Source organism: Humulus lupulus, chromosome 3 (genome assembly GCF_963169125.1).
Source record: "Humulus lupulus chromosome 3, drHumLupu1.1, whole genome shotgun sequence".
In the NCBI taxonomy this organism is placed as follows: domain Eukaryota; kingdom Viridiplantae; phylum Streptophyta; class Magnoliopsida; order Rosales; family Cannabaceae; genus Humulus; species Humulus lupulus.
The window spans coordinates 74,698,093-74,718,410 of NC_084795.1; the positions used below are offsets into that span (position 1 = coordinate 74,698,093).

Consider the following 20,318-nt stretch of genomic DNA (forward strand, 5'->3'; position numbering starts at 1 on the left):
AAGTGCTCTAGTGGATAGAAAAATGGTGTGTCTTACAAGTGAGCATTAGGCTCCTATTTATAGAGTTTAGAGATACCCTTTGAATTTCAAATTCCACCAACCCCATGGCTGTTACCAATGATTAATTTGGTGTTTTATGGAATTAAAATATAGAATTGGGAGTTACTAAGCTGTTGGAATCGTTCAAAGTTGGATAAAAAACTGAAATTATAGAAGCTGTCAGGCATTAGGGCCGCGGCACTAGTTCCAGGCACCGCGGCCCTCAGTCAATTTCAGCAACACATTTTTCAGTTTTTTTCCAAAACGTTCCAATTTATTCCCACTTGATTTTGTAACTTCCATACACAATATGGGAGTTAAAATCACATCTCTATCAGCCATTTCTCATATGGCTTTAAGAAATTCATCTCAATATTGTGTAACAACAAATCTACACAATAATGGGTGATATTTAGGAGTTACAAATTTGTGATGAATTTGTAACACCAAATATGTTACATGTTTGGATATTTCACATATATCCAAATAATGTAACTCTCTATTATATGTTACAATATGTGACACTCTATGTCACATTTATTTAATCTAAAACATTATATTATAAAATAATATAATATTACATTATATTATAAAATAATATAACACAACTATTATTGAGTTATGCACTTTCTTCAAGCTCATTTGTGCGAGAACTCTAAAAGTCTCAGATTTAGAAAAAGTCAAAACTTCAATTGTTGAGATTGTTTGCAAGTTAGAAAATATTTTCCCACCTGCTTTTTTCGATATCATGGTCCATCTACTAATACATTTACTGGAAGAAGCAATACTTGGAGGACCGGTTCACATGAGGTTGATGTATCATTTTGAAAGGTATATGAAAAAATTGAAGAATTATGTCCGTAATAAAGCACGTCCAGAGGGGTCAATAGCAGAAGGATATGTGGTTGATGAGGCATTAACATTTTGCTCCATGTACTTGAAAGGTGCTGAGACAAAGTTCAATCGTCCAGACCAAAATGTAGATGTTGGTCCATCACTTAAAATGATGTCGGTCTTTCGATCTAAGGGTCGTCCAATTGGTAAGAAATCCTTGACAATTTTGGAAGTTGAAGTGAAGAAAATAGCGGATTGGTATATTCTAAACAACTGCAATGAGATATTGCCATATCTTCGGTAAGTAATTAAAGTAGTTCATCATTTCATTGCATGTTTATTATAGCACTTATTAGTAGCTCTTAAATTGGTTGTTTTTGTTTGTTGCAGAGAGCATAGGGAAATTCTACAGACTAGAGGTGTTGAAAACCTAGGCCAATTACATAGAGAGGAATTTCCTAATTGGTTTTATAATAAGATTTATCATCTTTGACAAACAGGATCCTTGGAAGTACATGAAGAATTAATCTCTTTAGCAAACGGTTCTTCAACTCGTGTTGCGTCGTACCCTGGGTGTGTTGTAAATGGAGTAAGATTTTTGTGTTATGACAAGGACAAGAATCGCAAAACTCAAAATAGTGGAGTCTCTGTAGCGGGTGTCGAAAATAGTACTTATTACGGCCAGTTGGAAGAAGTTTTAGTGATGTCATATCTTTCTGGTTGTTCTGTTGTATTATTTAAGTGCAAATGGTTTGACACTAATCGGTCTTCAGGATTAAAGTTCGAGCAAAACATAACGAGTATCAAAACCAGTTCGGAGGCCTTCAAAGATGATAAATTTATCTTAGCAACTCAGGCTAACCAAGTTTTCTACATTGAAGACCTTAAAAATAAATCTCATTGGAAAGTCGTCTAAGAAGTGCATCACAGAAATGTGTGGGACATCCCATTAGTTGAAGAACAAGCGGAGGATGTAGAAGTAGATGTTATGCACGACACTAGTTCCTCTAATTTCCAATTATTCGTTGATCTTGGACCGTTGCCACAAATCAGCTTTGAACGTACGGGGGCTCCATTACAATTTGTTGAGATAGATAATTTGCAATTGAGGAGGAGAGGGAGGAGGAAATGGAAGAAGAAGAGGAGGAGGGGGAAGAGGAAGTGGAGGAGGAGGAGGAGGAAGTTGAATATGAAGATGATGAAGAGGAAGATGAACACATAGAAACTGATGATGATAGTGAAGATTATTATAGTGATAATTAAGTGGTAATTTTATAATATGTTGAAGTAATTATTTTTAACAATAAATAATTTTATATAGTCATTTTTAACCGATAAATGTAATTTTAATATCGATTAATTTGACAGATATGGCTGATGTTATTGCTCGATCTCACAGGGGTGATGGTGGAGGATGCGATCCTCCACGTGGACCGTCAGATATCCCAGCTGATTGTGAACAAGGTAATACTTTACACATTGATATACTCCTTAAATTTTAACAATTAATCCATATTAATTTTAAAATATTGAATTTGCATACAATGGCGCCTCCAAACAAACGTGGACGCCATAAAGGATTGAACACGCGGGAAAAAAGGGAACAGTTGGGGCGTCCTCTCCCTCACGAGTGGGATGTACGGGGGAGAACATATAAAGAGATCGGAGAGTACAACTCAAATTTCTCAAGAGAGCTCGGATTACTTGTTCGACAGTACACAGATCCGGACTGTCCTCAATGGTCAAAAGTACCAAATGCCTCGAAAGAAAGAATACTTGCACATTTGGAAGTAAGTAGTTTATGTATTTTTATGTTATATATCATATTTACTAATAAATGTTTGTATATTAGAATGATTTGTTTGATATTGGGCGTACTAGATATGGAGAAGGGCATATGCCTGGGATCTTGAGAGGCATTGATACTTCGTGTGCTAAAAAGTATTCTGACTGGAAGTACGATATTAAAGAGCATTTAACGATTAATGGGCCACAAAATCGTTATGGTGGTTGCACGGATACGCAGTGGCAAAAAGACATTGAATTTTTCCGACGCCTAGAAATTACGGTATTAATTTCTTGCTAAACTTAACTATCTTAATTAAATATATTACTAACGATAACTTTTTGCAGAAACGTTATGTGGTCAACAAGGAAAATAGGAAGAAACTGAAAGAGCTTAGCTATGGAGGTTCTCAGTCAATCCCAGCCCTGCGCTATAAAAAAGTTAGTTAATTGATTATTTTTTAGTTTGTTTTTCTTATTTACGTTTAATTATTAATTTTATAAAAATATATGTACGTGACAGCGCAATTTAGAGACTGGGCAACTTGAGCTCATCCCGGATAGCTGGATGGATACTCACCATAAATCAGGCACAGGGTGGGTGACAGAGACAGCCAAAAATACTTGGGTACATTAAGTTTTTTTAAACATTTTTCAAAATTTTAATTGTTTCAAAATTTTAATTACATTATACATTGTATCATAGGAGGAATTGCGTGCATATCGCGACACACAGCAGACACAGACAACTGATACTGAGAGTTCCACACCAGTTTCGAGTGCGCCTGAAGATGAAGACATATCTTTGGTACAAACTGTCTTCGGAAAACGACGGGGCCACCAGAAAGGATATGGATGTATCCTTAACATAAGGAACCGAACTCCATTTGATTTTCGTCCTTCACAAACTAGAGATGAAGAGTTGTCTGATATGAGAGAGCGTCTTCGACAGTTAGAGGAGCATGTCCGGACTCATTGTATCACCCCGGGATCTCAATGTGCCCCACCACCACCCGATGATCTCAATGTGCCCCACCACCACCCGATGATCCCGATGTTGGAGCAGCGACTCAGTAGGACTTATGTATGAATTTTATTACAATGGACTATTACATTATCATGTTTAAGACAACTCTTTATTTTGATTCAGCAAATATACAATCTTATGTTTTTATTTATATGTTTAATATAAGTGTTTTAATTTTATTATATTTTTTTATATTTAATTCAAATAAAATAAATAAATAAGGGAATAAATATTACAAATATAAAAAAAATTATAGTTTAGTCTACACCGAGGACATTGTCCTCGGTATATACCATTAAGATGACAAATTGGGGTTGGTTGTGCCGAGGACATTTTTCCCTCTATACCGAGGACATTGTCCTCGGTACAACCTATACCGAGGACATCTTGATTGTCGTCGGTAGAAGTTTTGTTCTACCGACGCGTCTGTACCGAGGACTTTATACCGAACACATAGTCTCGGTAGAGGCTATACTGAGAACATTTGGGCTTATACCGATGACATTTGTTCTCGGTATAGGCCTTGTTTTTTGTAGTGTATTGAGCATCCCTATTTATTCCTACATATGATATATATATATATATGTATTTCTTAATTACAACTTTTAATATTGGCGGTCTATTATACGTACATATGATATGTATACATATATATATATAAGTATTTCTTAATTACAACTTCTAATTTGGCGGTCTATTATGTGGATCAGTTTATATATATTTATGTCATCATACTCCATAAAATAACACTAAACTTGCACGCATTTTAGTTTGTGCGTATGCTCTAATTAATTATATTTATATATTAAGGTCATAATCCACTAACCATATTTATATAAAATATATGTGGGAGCAGTGATTAAAAAGCTATTCAGTTTCTTAATTATGTTTTTGAAACAAATATATGTACACCATTATTGTTACCTCATGAGTTTAAATGTCCACAAAGCTCTGCGTTCTCGCCAAGTGTAGCTACATGAATAAGTTCTCATGATGATTAATTAATATATATTTTAATTCAATCAAATTTTTTAAGGGATCATTTGGTATACAAGAATCTGAGAACAAAAATGAGAATCTGAACACTTTCTCATATTTGATACTGTATTTGAATATTTTTAAACAGAGAAATTGTACTCCAGAAAATTTAACTTTTCTTGATTTTAGGTTCACGTGAAACCCACTTGATTTTCAGATACGCATAAATGTAAAACACTTCAAAATTATTATTATATTTTAAAAAATAAATCTTAAATTAATAACTTTTTAATTAATGACTTATTTTATTTTTGAAGCTTATAATATAAAAATAAATATACATATATCCAAACTATATAATGAAAAATCATGTTTGTTTATTTAAAAAAATTGATATGTAAAGTATTTATATCATTATTTTAGTTTAAAATAACAAATTAAATATTATTAAAATAAAATAAGAGTATTTTTGTATTTTTAAAAATTATACTTGATTCTAGTATTTAATAATTGTATTTTATTAAAAAAAATATATTTCATGAGTAAAATTGTTTATAAATTATAATCTAAAGAAAAATTTGATAATTTTTTAAAATGCCATTTACTATTTATAATTATATTATTTATTATTTTGATAAAATATATGAAAATATAAAAAATTAACAAATTCATATTTACAACCAAATACATAAAATGATATTTTCAGGAATCATAAATAAAATTTTAGTACCCAACCAAATATAATAATGTAAGTTTCCAGGCTATATCAAATTATTATTTTCAATTTTTTCCAATAATATGAAAACTGTAAACTCACTGTATCAATCGACCTAAAGGATACTAAAAAAAACAAACTCTTTAAAGGGTATTTTTTTATCTTTAAAGAAATAATGATAAGGCTAGCTTTTTTGTGGGAATAGTAGTATAGTAGTCTTCTTTTTTTCTTCTCTTTTTTTCTCAGGTTGTTTGGAAATGGATGAGATAATCGATTGGATAATTGTGATAAAATATTAATCATGTATAATTTATTATGAGTATGATTTGTCACTATCACATAATTCCTAGTACCATCCTAATAAAAGAACGTTACAGTGTGCTGCCAAACTCCACAACCAGTAGACGTGGCCTGACTCATATGATCAATTTCTTTCAAATTCTTTCAACAGTAGTGTCACAATCATGAAACGTCCACATCTTTAATTGCTAATTAATTTAGCTACTACATTAACCGCTAATCTTACCTTAGTTAATCAAAATCTTAGCTCTTTCTTCTCACTTTTTTTTAATCAATTTTATTAGAAAATGGGCTTTACTGATCCCTGAATGAGTCACACCATGATCTTAAAACGAATTAGTTAACGGAGTTGATATTTATTTAGCACATTATATTTAGACTTACGTTAATTAACTATTTGATCCCTAAAACCATAACCTTATCTCGCACCCAAAAAAAGAAGAAAAAACAGAATTTGGTCATGACATCGTATACTTTAATTGCCGATAACATGACACCGGCAATAACATTAATGTGTAAGAATAATAGTATACTTTGAGCCTATCATCATCATATTCATCTTTGAACCTAACTGAACATTTTGCGTAAGCAATGTATGTCTATTTCGAAGCTTTTTGGGTTCTCCACGCTCTATTATTATTAACTTAATTGGCCCACAAAACAAAGCGACCTGTTATGTAATTAATTATTAGATAATGTAAATTAATATTTCTTCACAAGTGGGATTAGTTTTATCATGTTATGCACCTACATATTGGGGACTTAATGAAGTCATCGTCAAATATATATATAGCTATAATTGATCCATCTATCTCTAGAGATAATTAATAGTATATATATATATATGATAATTGTTCTCATCATGAGAGTAATAATAATCTCTTCTCTCCTAAAGTACATGACGAAAATGAAATGGTCAAATAATATATATAGCTAAGGATCTACATATCATTTTCCATATAGATTGATATGAAGAGGTGATCTCGGTTGATCCTAAAAAGACTGATGAAGAAATTAGAATTAATGCGATGCAGAAGATATAGTACTTTAGTAGTACATTTTGATAAATAAAGAGAAATGTTAATACATTCTATGTTACATTTTTTTTTTTATATTCTCTTAAATTAATTAACGACAAGTGAATTTTATTAATGATTTAAAAAAATATTAAAATACAATTAAAGAAAATGAATGTAAAAAAAAAAGTTTATTATAGAGATTCCTTAACCATCGTCGTTAGATAAATATCATAAATATCATTTATGAAACCAAAGCAAAACCACTCATTAATTAGAAAACCAAAAAAAATATTTTTAGTCTTGAATGGGAAAGAGTGTCTTTTTATTGCACTTGGAGACACTTGACGACTGCTTTCTCCCATTTACCAAGAATGTGACAATTCTCTACATCTCTCTCTTAAAGGACCAAAAGTATTATGACCACAATATATATGAGGGGTTTTCTTTTTGGTTTTAACGTGTAGCTAGCTAGTATAGTGATGTATATGTGGTCACTAGTGTTTATGACCTGGCTCATCTACATCCTTAAGGAGAATAAATTAGTATTATTTTCGATCATGAGATTTGTTCATGTTAAATTATTGGAGACTTGTACTCGTATAAAGTCCTCACACTCATGTCACTCTTCAGAACTCTTTGCCCCCACCATCAAACCCCCTTTTGACCTCATAAAACTTCTTTCAATATTGATCTCCTTTTCAGGGGTCACGCTCTATAAAAGAAAAAGGCAAACGAAAAAGAAAAAAAGAAAAGAAGAGGTAATAATGTGTTTATGTTTAGTTTGTTATTGCTATCTAATCTAGCTTGTTATTATAATATTTATCATCATGAAAGCAATGGGTTAGGATAGTTTTAAAAACTACTGTGCGTGCTGTGTTGATAACTAGTAACCATCAAGCTATATTGCCATAGAGCCAATTATAGTGAAACAACAAAGTGAATCTAAAAGCAGTCATGGAAAATTACAGTCCGAAACATATATATATATATATATGTATATATATATTTATTTCCTTTGGAGCATGATGAAGTTGTTTTGTTTATTAAATGGTTTGTTTATATTTGGGTTTACATTATTTATTTTAATGATTTATAAAAGATGAGTTGATAAATAATTTGTTTATGTCCTCATAAAATTATATTTCTATTCATATATTTTATGCTAAATTTCGTTTATTAATTTATGAGAATTTCATGTTTAAAGTTGTAGGGTTTTTTCATAAATTTCGCAATTGAAAAATTGTTATATCTCAATTTAATGGTTATTTATCCAAATTAAATTATTGCATGTATACATTATTGTTCGTAGAACATTTACCATGCTTTAATTTTATTAAGATTCGACCATTTACATAATATTTTACCGAAATTTTGGTGCATGTTTTCACATATAATCTCTTAGATCTACACTAATTAAATTTCTTGTTTTTTCTTGAAATAAACCCCATAAATCAATTTTCCATGAACTGAGGATGAAAACCCTTCAAATACACGCTTGAAAACCCTCTTTTTCTGGCCGGAAACTCGTCAGACCCAATCGGGTCGCAACTAGGTCGCACAACTCGTTTTCAAGCTGGATGGAGGTTGAAGACAACATTTTCCGACGACACCCACTTGCGGCAGCGGAGAGTGGGGGCAAGTGCGGCACTTCCGAGCAACGTTTTTCGACGATTTTTTTTCCAAATTAATTATAATTTAATTTCTGATTTTTCTGTGATTTTTAATTAATTTTTTGACGTCAATAAATATTTATTAATGAATTAATACGATTTTTTAGTTATTAAATCATAATAAATATTTTTGTCATATTTTTTGAAAACTTTCAATCACAGAAAATTATTTGGATATTTTTTCATTATTTTGAACATAATCACTCTCCTGATCAACCTTTGTTTTTCCTATACTTTCCACTCAAACAATAGGTTTTCATTTTCATAAATAAATCATACATTTTTTGTTGTTCTAAAGTGTCAAACTTGATTATTTGATGACTAAATAATGTGTTTTGGTGGGACACATTGCTTTGATCATTCATTCATTTAATGATCAATATATTTTTATTTTTTGAAAATTTGGTTGAAAATATTATAATTATTATCATCAAAGTGATTTAATTATATTATTTTTCAATGATTGTTTTATCGCCAAATTTCTCCCGTTAATAAGAATTTTTTTTTCTTTGGATAATTAATATATATAATTACTTGCCCAAATGAGGTAATTATATATATTAATTAATGACTCATGAAGTGTGTTGATTATAATGCATATTTAAAATTATTTTCCCAAAGGTAATAATTTTTTATGTGTATTTTGTTTGGTTTGAATTAATATACACTACAAGAAAAAATACTTTTAATAACACCGAAAATGTGTTATCAAAACATACGATAACACTTTCTGATGTGTTAAGACCGACTATGTTATCGTAGGTCAGGGTACACTTTATCAGTGTTATACAGATGTGTTATTGTATTTTCAACGATAACACAATTTCTGTGTTATTTTAATATATAGATAAGTGTTGAATTATGTTATTTATAGTCGATTATATAACATTTTTTTTGTGTTATACTACACTTTAGTATAACATTTTTTTTGTGTTATACTACACTTTAGTATAACACTTTTTTTGTGTTATACTACACTTTAGTATAACACATTTTTTGTGTTATACTATACTTTAGTATAACACATTATTTGTGTTATACTACACTTTAGTATAACACATGTGTTATATTAGCTTAGAGAAACATAATCTTTTTTTACTTACACAAAACTAGGAAAACAAATATGAAAGTTGAAGCCAAATAAGGTAACATAAATAGATTTTTATTAATTACTCAAATGTAATTACAATATTTAGTCTACTAGTCTAGGCTTAAGAAATCATATTGCAACATAATTTATGCCCAATTCAGATTCCTTTATCACTAAATACAAAACAAGAAATGTATACAAAAATTAGTGAAATACATTCTTCCATTCTTTGCATCAATATCTCGATGGCTTTGCAGTTTCTTTGAAAGTGTTATGCTTCAAAAACATGTCAGTAAATGCCACCCTCAAGTTCTTAACCTCTCTATCTAATTCACTTGGTGTCCTTTGCCTACAAGATCCTAGAAAATGGAGTAGGATCCACCAAAAACTGAGATAAGTCTACAGATCAGTGCTTGAAGTATCATACAAAAATAAAACTGTAAAACCCACATAGCTCTTACCATTTTCTGAAAGTGTTTTCAAGACTACAGTATGTATTCCATCTTTTAGATACCACAAATTGTCAACAGCAGCAACTAAATTACTTGTAACTAAACTATACTAAATTTCTATGACTACAATGATAGTAAATGTAGAAGCAAATATTACATCCTTATGTTAATAAAACAGATCTAATGATTCACAGCACAAAAACCAATTGTTATCCACAACTTAAAATACAACAAAAAAATTTAGTCTCATAAGAAAAAGCATTCACTGCCCAAAATAGAGGCAGAGATTAGCTAACTTGTGTATATTTCAAAGCATCTATTCAAACCAATCACGTCACAAGGCATATGGAATAAACACCACAAGGCAAAACCAAAAAACTAAAAATAACTAGGAAGCAGCCAATATGGAATAAACACCACAAGGCAAAACCAGAAAACTGCATGATCTCAAATAAAGATGCATAAACGCGATAGGCGATCCTAACAGACGAACAAGAAAAAAAGCTCACCATCTCAAAGCCATCTTAATAGGTGTTGTGAGACAAGACGTAAACACATCTACAGGAAATTCAGCACTTTGTGGAAGTGTCTCATGTGCTTCACAAGCTCCAAGTAGAATGCAATCCCTTGTGGATCCAGAGGAGCTAGAAGCAACCAAATCATGAAGCTGCCAAACCATCAAATCAAGTCACTATATTTACAAATATATTTATATATAAATATCTGAATTACATATAATGAAATCATGTCACATAGCACCTTAATTATCAATACATATATCAATTCATTATATGTTTTGAGTTAAAGCTTTACCTCAATAAAAGCATTCACAATATTTCCCCAGCCGCAGAGCAATCAAAAACATAAATGGAGGGTGTCTTCAACCAAGAATCAAGGTCACTGATTGGCAAAGGGATATACTGTGTATAACTCTGCAGTACCAATAACATTGGTGAGAAACCAAGCAAAACTCTAGTGATTGACCTTAAATTAAAGAGTCATAAAAGAGTTTCAAAGAAATAGAAGACCTTATTGAAAACCCAAATTTCACCACTAATGTTTCAAATGCTAATTAAATAGAAATTTACAAAGGAACAATGCTGCATAAATATCCAGTTTTGACATTAGACTCCAAATATCATAAAGTCAAATTTATATAAGAGGATTAGTTAAAGCCAAAGCTTTACAACCTTAATTAACAATCAGAATACCTTCAAGACAGACTGCGTATTTGCTTTCTGAATGTGAATATTGGCAAGGAGAAGAATTAGATGTTCCCTCTGGTTGGCAACATTGCCTTCCTGGTTAGAAAACACATTATGAAAATTCAGAGAAGCATCAAAATATGAGCAATGCAGAAGAAAGAGCACATAGTCCAACCATGGAAAACAGAAATCAGAAGTACTTGGCAAAAATGGCCTAAATGGACAAGTAAAGTCATATCTCAACCTTTTTCTAAAGATTGTCTAGTCAGAAGCTATCTCCTTTAAAGTCATACACAATTATGTTAGGAAAAGAGATGCTTACCGCCCATGTAAAAAGAAGGCTGACTTTTGCCCTTTCCTTTCCTGTGTTCACCAACTGAAAACAGCCCACCTGTTCAGATGATGTTAGAATGCCCTGTATAAAGCCCTGGCAGTCACTACAAGAAAAAACAGTATTCATAACACTTAAAAACTGCTAACCGGGAGTATTGATAACGCTTCTGAAAATGCTAACATAGCCCCTGTTATTAAAAGTCCTATCTTTTCTATAACAGTATTTGAATGTTATGTTCGATGTTATCTTAAACTATTCAATAACACATTTTTAGTTGTCATAATATTCAAATAATAACATTTAGTTAGAGTATTTGATTATAAATTTGATGTTTAATCTTATACTTTTTGCATAACATTTTTCAACTGTTACATTTGATTATTTTGATAACATTTTTAGTTTGTTATATTATATAAATCATAATGATTTGTTACGCTTATAATATGTTTCTAAATCATAACATATTAAAAGTCTAGTAATAATATTTTGTTACTTTAGTGTGGATAATATATTTTAAATTTTATTTTGATAAGTATACTTACAAGGTTGTTTTTTTAATTAAAATATTTTTATTATTGTATTTCGATAAAAAAATCAAAATTAATCATAAAATGTAATTCTCAATAGATTGATAAACCATAAGTATTACATTAAACAATAACTAATTCAAATCATGAATGTGTCTACTTCATGAGATCTTAGTTCTAACTTTAAGTTTAAAAGCATAACATAATAAAATTTTATAATCTTGAACATTTTTTACTTCAAAAAATGAAAAACAGAAACATTACAAGATACACAAAAGTAAATCATGCATGAAACTTGCTCCATCCTTCAATTCATCATCCTTTGTGCACTTGTCCTTGTTGTGAGTCCATTTGCTTAGCTACAACAAAATTTAAATAATTAATGCTTCAACTTAAAGTTAATAGTAAACTAACAGAGTACATAAAAAAAGTTGATTCATTATGCTCTTATTTCCATTGTGACATCGCCTTGCTCAACCACATAGGAAATTAAATGATTAATATTCCTCTACCATACAATGTGAAAAATACTCCTCTACCTAGATATTTACAATCTTGAAACACAAACAAACTCACACTCCCCCAAACAACCTATAATATAGTTGCCATAAAGTTTAAATAGCTATTAGTAATCTTCCCTGTCTCATAAATACTCAACACAGTCCAAAGGAACTAAATCGCATCAACTAAACAAAACATACCAAATTCTTAATTAGAAACTTAGATCAAATACATTGATTTTGGCCAAATCTAGCAAACACTTTATAAATATATATATTGATATAGTAATGATACATTGATTATGTGATACTAAATTGAAATCTCCATAAGAAATACCTCACAGAGATGTTCTTGCCTGGGTTCTTCCTTCCAGCAGAGGAGATACTGATGTGACTTGTGTGAGGAAGACAGAGCACCATGACTCGCACCGCTGTGACTCATACCAACATGCTCCAACGACTCAACGGAATGGAGAGAGTGCTCCACCGGTGTGGTGTGCTCCAACAGCTTCTGTTAAGTAGAGAGAGTCGGGAGCCTAAGTGTGAAAGAGAGTGAGTGAAGGAGTGATAGATTCGAGACTGAGTATGAGGAGAGAGAGGCAAAGAGGCGGCAGTGGTTTAGGGAGCTGGTTTGGGTATATTAGGATTTAGGGATTTAAGGAGAGCTAAGAGGAATCAAAGAAATTTCTGTCTTTAATTGTTTTTTTTTCTTTAGCTGATATTATAACAGTTATAAAGAAAGAGATGACAAAATATAATATTCTCTAGCTGCATTGTAAATTGAAATAGAATGTATGTTAGTTTAGTGAATCCAATAGATAGTATTTATGTTACTTTGACTTAAATGCCTCTTTATTAGATAGCTCATACTCAAATGCTACAAATTTGAATGCATAATAAAACACACATAGCTACAACTTTGAATTTCAAACTCAAACCATTTCGAGAGAGATTAATATACATGAAAGTATGAATTGTGTGTATATATATAAATATAGTATAATGTTTCACTAGAGTTATAATAACAACAACAACAAATGATTGTTTCAGCATAGAAATACCTTAAGAAATTTGATTTTTTTATGTTATCAAACATATCACTTTCAGCAGAAAAATAGAAAAGGAGAAATAGAGAAAAAGGGGAACTTAAAAGTACCATAAAACATCAGAGCAGAAATAGAACTAAGAAAACTTAAGAAAAAATAGGCTCCACAGAGAAGACAGGACAGAAATGGCAAAATAAACCAATGATAGTCACTAAGGAGGGACAAGTGACTAGCATGACAAGCAAATAATAATCTCACTACACTTAATTCACAGTAACTGCTCTTTAAAAGTTCTATGCATGTACCTTTATATAATATGCAATGTCCTAATGGGAATTTATATTTGGAAAGACAACCAAAGAAAAAAAGTTACTTTTTGATGCATAGTTGAGTTATCTAGACATGATTAAGGAATTTATTACAAGGCAAACAATAATATGAACTTCATTTTCTGTCTTCTCCTACATGACATATATATTTATATGTATTGACACTTACACATGAAACACAAGAAACCAAATCCCACAACACAAAAAACTAAATAGAAGTTCCAAGGTTTAAAAAAATTTAGGGAAACTAATTGATGCCCAAAAATAGTTAGGAGAGGATAAACAAAATAGTAAATATGTAGTAAACAACAAAGTCAACAAGATACTCAAAAGAAATGTGAATGTATATATATAACAATTACTTCTCAAAATTTCAGATATCTCTTTTTCATTCTCTAAACAATGTCAAACTTTATCATTTGCTAAATATAATAAGGTGATTGACATGAAAAATGTTTTAAAAGAAGGGTACCAAAACAAAGATCAAAGGCAATAATCAAAAGACAAAAAAGATTGGTGAAAAAAATCAATATTTTCATCTGTTAACAAGAGCAGTTCTTATCTGGATATTAATTTTCTCAATAGCAGCAACATCATATGGAATGGCCTCACATATGGCACTTGCAACCATAAGCAGGAGCAACAACTATATCAAGATTAATTTACTAATACCATTAATATAAATTTATGAGGATAGGTTTATGTACGAAAGAAAAGAGAATGATAATTACACTCACATTCTCACTAAGTAAACAGTAATAAGAAACAAGGATCATAATGTCAAATTCTTGGTCATCTTCAGTGTATTCCTACATTGTGTTGTAACAAATCTGTAAAAACATTTGATAAAAAAAAGACTATGGAAACTTATAAAAGTAATAAGACAAAATCTCAGAGGAAATCAGCAATATAAATACTTAGTTAGAACTATAAAAAAGCTATGTTTTTATAAAAACAATTTATGCAATATCAATATATATATATATAGACATAGACAGTGATCATCAAGAAACTTCATAATTAATTTGGTACAACAGATCGATCATTAGAAGAATGACCTGGAAATAAAGAACATAAGGCACAACACAACAACGAATGATAATAAAGATTATTAACTCTCACTTTCTCATAACTAACGAGATAGTCAAAAAGTACTTAATGATTTACAACACATCAGCCATCTCACTCTCTAACTGACTCACAAAGTCTAAGCAACAATTTATTATAGAAAAGAAAAACAAAATTGAAACAATTGAAGCTATGAGTTATTAGTCAATAAGCTCTAGAAACCATCAAAATGAAAAAGCTGAAGTATAGATCAATCAAGTATATATGATACAATATAATCCGGAAAAACAGTAAAGTGAAAACAGAGCATATACAATACAGTAAGAAATTATAGCATAAATAAATTAAAGATGAGTAAAATCCTAAAGCCTTCAGCCAATCCAAAATCCTGAAGCCTGTTTAGTATGGATATATATATTGGAACAACATAATTCAGCATATCATAATAATATGGCCAAGCTAAAAAACATCCAATTGATGTCGTTTGCATAAAGGGTGAAATTCTAATTTATTAGTGGATCACCATCATCAAATTTGGAGAGCACCTCTTCTTCATTTATGTAATTTTTTTACTGTTACATATAGTCAAAATTGTTGTAATGATTTCTCATCAGCTCAAAATTCTTAGACAAATCATGTCCATTCAATTAACCATAAAACTCCTAACAAATCTTGGGCATCACAAACTCAGAACGAAATTGCAGAGAAGTAAATTAAATTTTCTTATACAGAAAGCTGCAAACTCTACGCGACATTGTGTCACCCAACCAGTCTACCCTATTAAATGGGAATAGGAGAGAAAACTACAAATACATATCATAAAATTATATATCTTAGTCTTTATGAAAGCAGGCATTTTTATTGAAACAGCATAGTTTCAACAAACATCACAGTTACAAGAAGAAAACCAATAACAGACCTAGAAGGGAAAAAAAACTCACCATTCTACTGGATAATCAATTCGAGCAATTTTTGAGATGAGCATAGCCAACATAAGAGTTGACTGTATCATACATATAAAGAGCATAGTAAAAGTGGATTCTTTCACTAAAATAATGTCACCTCTAAAATAAATATATAAAAGAAAATCTCATATGAAGAGTTAGGACTAAGGCTAGGATGATGAATCTTGAACGATATATGATGAGATAGATATATTTATATACATATATTTAGAGGGAGAGAAAGAGATCATGTTCCATTTGTAAAAAAAAAAAAAAGTAAGGGCAACATACACCTCATAGTTTTCTTCTCTTAAATGGGATACCAGTTTTTGCCTCAGATGTACTTTCTCTTTGTTGTTAATTCCCCTGAAAGCAATATGTTCACATTAGATGCCATGTGATAAAAATAAATTATTTACCTTGATAAAAACATATCCTGCCCACCCACATGAAAAAACGCAGATACTACAATGCTTTTACTAAATCATATACTCACATAAACGGATTGCCTTATATATGAAAATTAAAGTACTTTTCCACATAATGGATAAGGGAAGCTTTGGGACAACCTTACAGTGAGGACACAGAAAGGTGAAGACAGCCGTACTGTTGAGATTAGCTTACTCTAATTTTTGAACATATTTTAACTTAGAGGTGGATTTAGTTTTAAGATGAAGTTCTTGTAATTTTTAAAACTTAAAGGTGAGTTACATAATCATCATTTCTAATGATTCATTTATTTTAAGAAACTAGATTAAATATGCATCGTCTACTATTACTTACCTCAAGCAAAGCACGAATGGCGAGCTTGACGGTTTCTTGCCCAGCTGTCTCCTTGTAGTTTTTTTCAAGAAACTCACGTAATGAGTTAGAGTTTCTTCCAGTGACATTTGCTTTCCAGGCTGAAAATGTCCCAAAAGGATCTGTCTGATATAGTGCCGGTGCACCTGTGTATGGGTCAAAGCCAATAATCAAAGTTGAAAGCCCAAATGGTCTAACACCACCACTTTGTGTATACTTCTGTTGAAGACCAGCAATGTAGCGAGTAATATACTCAACAGTTACTGGATCCTCAACCGTAAGTTGGTGGCTTTGACATTCAATTCTCACCTTGTTTATCAAGGCACGAGCATCAGCTTTGAGCCCAGCACAGGCCAATGCAATGTGATCATCCAAATTCACAATCTTCCTCACCGTTCTACACAAAAACAGCCAATAAGAGAAGATAATCTTCTGTTCATCAACATAAAATTATTCCAACACATGAGCATTGCCAACTCCCAGTTCTTATTTAACATAGACTCTAACTAGTTCAATCTCCATTTCTTATAAAACTACACAATCTAAAATAATCCAAATTTCAAGGCTCATGCCTCATGGGGTAAGGGATATAGCTAAATCTCTCTATTTCCTCTATCCCCAAAAACTAAACATAAATTCATACACCTATTGGGCTTAATTGAGTATCAAAGTTCAGTAAGATTATGCAAAAAAGAGCCAATTCCAAGATCAAATCAAACCCAATGAATTTCAATTTCCAACAAAAGTACATTTAAAAAAAAACACTACATTTCCTTTCTTTCTTACTCCAAATAAAACCCCTAAAATCATAATTTCACAAAAGCTAGATCAACCCAAACCCCCATAAAATGCAAACCGTTTCGGCCTCATCAGACTTTACAAACATCTAAACATAAAACCCTAGTTCAAGTTCAAAATCTCACTCCACTCAAATAAAAAAAACGAGAAAATACCTAAATAAAACTCAGTTTGGAAAGAGAAAGAGAACCTGAAGTTTAGCAGTGGCCTTTTTTTAAGCCCCATCGCGTGCTCAAATCCCACACATCGTCTCTGTAATTGCAAGTAGAGAGAGAGTGAGATGCCGTTCCATCGCTGAGACTGAGAAAGAACACGAAGGGAAGGCAAACAGTCCCTGTCCGAAGCCCATCACTGAGACATAGAAGCCCATGTACCCTTCCATTCATCCTTCGGCCCTGCGAGAGAGAGAGAGAGAGAGAGAGAGAGAAGGGATAGAGAGAGAGAGAGAGAGACTGAGTGAAGGGGAGAGGCGTGAGGCGTGAGGCGTTAGGGTAGAGAGAGAACCCATTTCAGGAGAGGATTTTCTTTTGTTTTATGATTTTAGAGAATGAAAATGTGAGTTAATAGTGGGGGAAAAATTAAAGCGGGATGTTTTAACAAAAAAATTCATTTGGCGCCAGTATTAAATTTATTTACTTTTTTGGCTAATAAAAAATAACACTTTTTAAATTGTTTTATATTCTACTGTAATATTTAGTCAAATTTGTTGTAGTGAGTATATCCATTGAGATCAGAAGCATTGCTTGTCTCAAAAATTAAGGGATAATAATACAAGAGATTGCAACTCTAAAAATGTTTTAACTGAACATCGGCCTCAACATCATAGTCAAATGGTAAAATCTTTAAATGCCTCGAGCTTACCGTTTGATGCAAGAGATTCTGCAGTTTGTCCAACTACCGAATGGTTTCCATTTTCTGAGTTGTTACTTTGGTTGTACACAGAGTTGGGCATGGCAGAGCTGAGTCTGCCCTCAAAGTATGTGGAGTAAGGAGAGTACTTGGCACATTGCTCCTTCCATCCTACAAAAAAAAAACATAACATTATGCCTCTTAAATGCCTGTATCAGGTCAAGAACAGGAACAACAAAAGTAGTTCACAATAGAATGTTGGAATCGGAGAACAAAAAATGAAAATGAATAGTATTTACGTGTAGCAGAGATTGTTGGTGAGAACTTGCAAGGCATCAGCAGGGAAATTGTTCTCATCAAACAAGACATGGTAGTGAGTAGGTCGACTAGTTCCCTGCAAGAGTATATATTACAAGACATAACTTTCATTAATACTCTATGTGTAATGTTAAATCAATTAGATTTCCTTTGAAATTTAGCTATACAAATATATTGGTACAATGGATTCACAGACTAAACCTGGTTGAATGTTGCCACTCTTGTCCATGGAATCACAGTTGTTGTAATCAGCTGGGAAAAGGCGGGTATGATGCCTTTTGTGAACAATAACAAGTGTAATTGGAGGAAGATATCCTTCCTCAAGCGAACGACAAGCCTGTTTATAAACAAATATGTAAACACTATAAGAGTCGCAGCCATGTTTTTGTGAAATGATTGATATCTGCTCTAAAGGCTATTCCTCAATCATTTAGTGATAATAGTACATACCTTTCTTATAGCATCTACCTCATGAAGCATCACTTAACTGAACTGTCCGTCACTAACACCATCTCTGCCAAAGACCACAAAACAGAGTTAATTAAGCAGTAATGACAAAAGACCAAATATTTACTATGTCTGCTAAATAACCTGTAGAATATAATCCGGTGAGGTTTGGCTCTAGTAGATCTTCTGAAAGCAATTAAATGTTCCCTAGTTGGAGGAAAATAAAAAGAAAGGAGTTAGAATAACATAATGGAGAAGATTCTGAAAAGTTGAGTAGAATGTACACATGGTTACTCACCTTATCATTCCTCCTTGGACTTTGCCCTTTTTATCATCTGTAGTTGAATTATAAAGATCAAGGATAACCTCCTCCCGGTGCTTCTGTGCGGAGACCAATGCTCTATACTTGGTCACCTTTGGCCAATCCATCGAAGCAACCACCTGATTCAAGTAAAACAATTGAGATGTTATCAATTAAACTAAACAATGGAGCAAAAAGATTATTAATTAGTAATTACTTACGGCTGCTAGTGAAGGGCCAGAATCCTCTCCGGGATGTGGATGTGTTACATCAGCACCAAAGATTATTGTAGGCAAATTAGACACAAAAGGAATTTTCCTATGGATAGCATCACTTAACACTGTATTCCGGCCGCCAACCTATATAATATAAATAGGTACAAAGAAATAAACAATACAACAACACCAGCTCCAACACAGAAAAAACTTGCTTAGCAAAACAATACTTCCATGGAAGTGATAAAATCTGACATATACATACTAAGTGATTATTATATATATTGCCTAGTGTTCTAAGGGAAGAGATATAAAAAAAAGTTGATTATAAACAAGAGATGCAAGAGAGTATCTTTAATAAAAAGAGAAAATCGTATACAAAGTAATAACAGGATATGTAACTGCAATTATACTAATTTTACCAGTTTATTCTAACCTTTTCATAGCCATTAAATTAGACACATCAGAGAACAGTTTATTCTAATTTTACCACTTTCTATACCGCATTAAATTAGACACATAAGATTTAGCTTAGTTTGAGAGCATTCTACTCTCTACCAACAAGAAACCCAAGGCCATTGACTTTTGGAAGCATTTGATCAGCTACAGCAATAATTTGGGCAACAATTAACCAAATGAGCAGAGAATTTACTTTTTGTAAGAAACAGAAAATTGTTCGAAAGAGAGACAATATGCAAAGCTGTAATTTATATAAACACAAGCAAAA

At 31.7% G+C, this 20,318-nt stretch overlaps 1 protein-coding gene, 2 long non-coding RNA genes and 1 pseudogene across 3 annotated transcripts; 1 reads left to right on the forward strand and 3 right to left on the reverse strand.

The window, feature by feature from the left end:
- The first annotated feature begins 2,426 nt into the window (after positions 1-2,426).
- Positions 2,427-3,655, forward strand: LOC133821195 (uncharacterized). The gene is made up of 4 exons (XR_009887368.1): positions 2,427-2,663; positions 2,755-3,099; positions 3,182-3,286; positions 3,365-3,655. It is a non-coding gene; the product is annotated as an uncharacterized LOC133821195 (long non-coding RNA).
- Positions 3,656-9,703: 6,048 nt separating this feature from the next.
- On the reverse strand, positions 9,704-10,864 carry LOC133821196 (uncharacterized). The gene is made up of 3 exons (XR_009887369.1): positions 10,723-10,864; positions 10,419-10,576; positions 9,704-9,816 (listed from the first exon to the last, which is right to left on the reverse strand). It is a non-coding gene; the product is annotated as an uncharacterized LOC133821196 (long non-coding RNA).
- A 5,705-nt stretch (positions 10,865-16,569) lies between these two features.
- LOC133821197 (proteasome subunit alpha type-7-like) lies at positions 16,570-17,773 on the reverse strand. The gene is made up of 2 exons (XM_062253648.1): positions 17,652-17,773; positions 16,570-17,060 (listed from the first exon to the last, which is right to left on the reverse strand). The coding sequence occupies exons 1-2, from the start codon at positions 17,684-17,686 to the stop codon at positions 16,604-16,606; spliced, it is 492 nt and encodes a 163-aa protein (XP_062109632.1). The 5' UTR covers positions 17,687-17,773; the 3' UTR covers positions 16,570-16,603.
- Positions 17,774-18,555: 782 nt separating this feature from the next.
- Positions 18,556-19,827, reverse strand: LOC133821612 (protein argonaute 5-like; annotated as a pseudogene).
- Positions 19,828-20,318: the final 491 nt, after the last annotated feature.

What these genes read in the sequence shown, in the direction of transcription:
- LOC133821197 (XM_062253648.1), bottom strand. Translation starts at nt 17,686, where the DNA reads ATGGGGCTTAAAAAAAGGCCACTGCTAAACTTCAG. An exon ending in AGGCCACTGCTAAACTTCAG is followed by an intron (nt 17,061 to 17,651) that starts GTTCTCTTTCTC and finishes GTTTTTGTGTAG; the next exon opens with AACGGTGAGGAAGATTGTGA.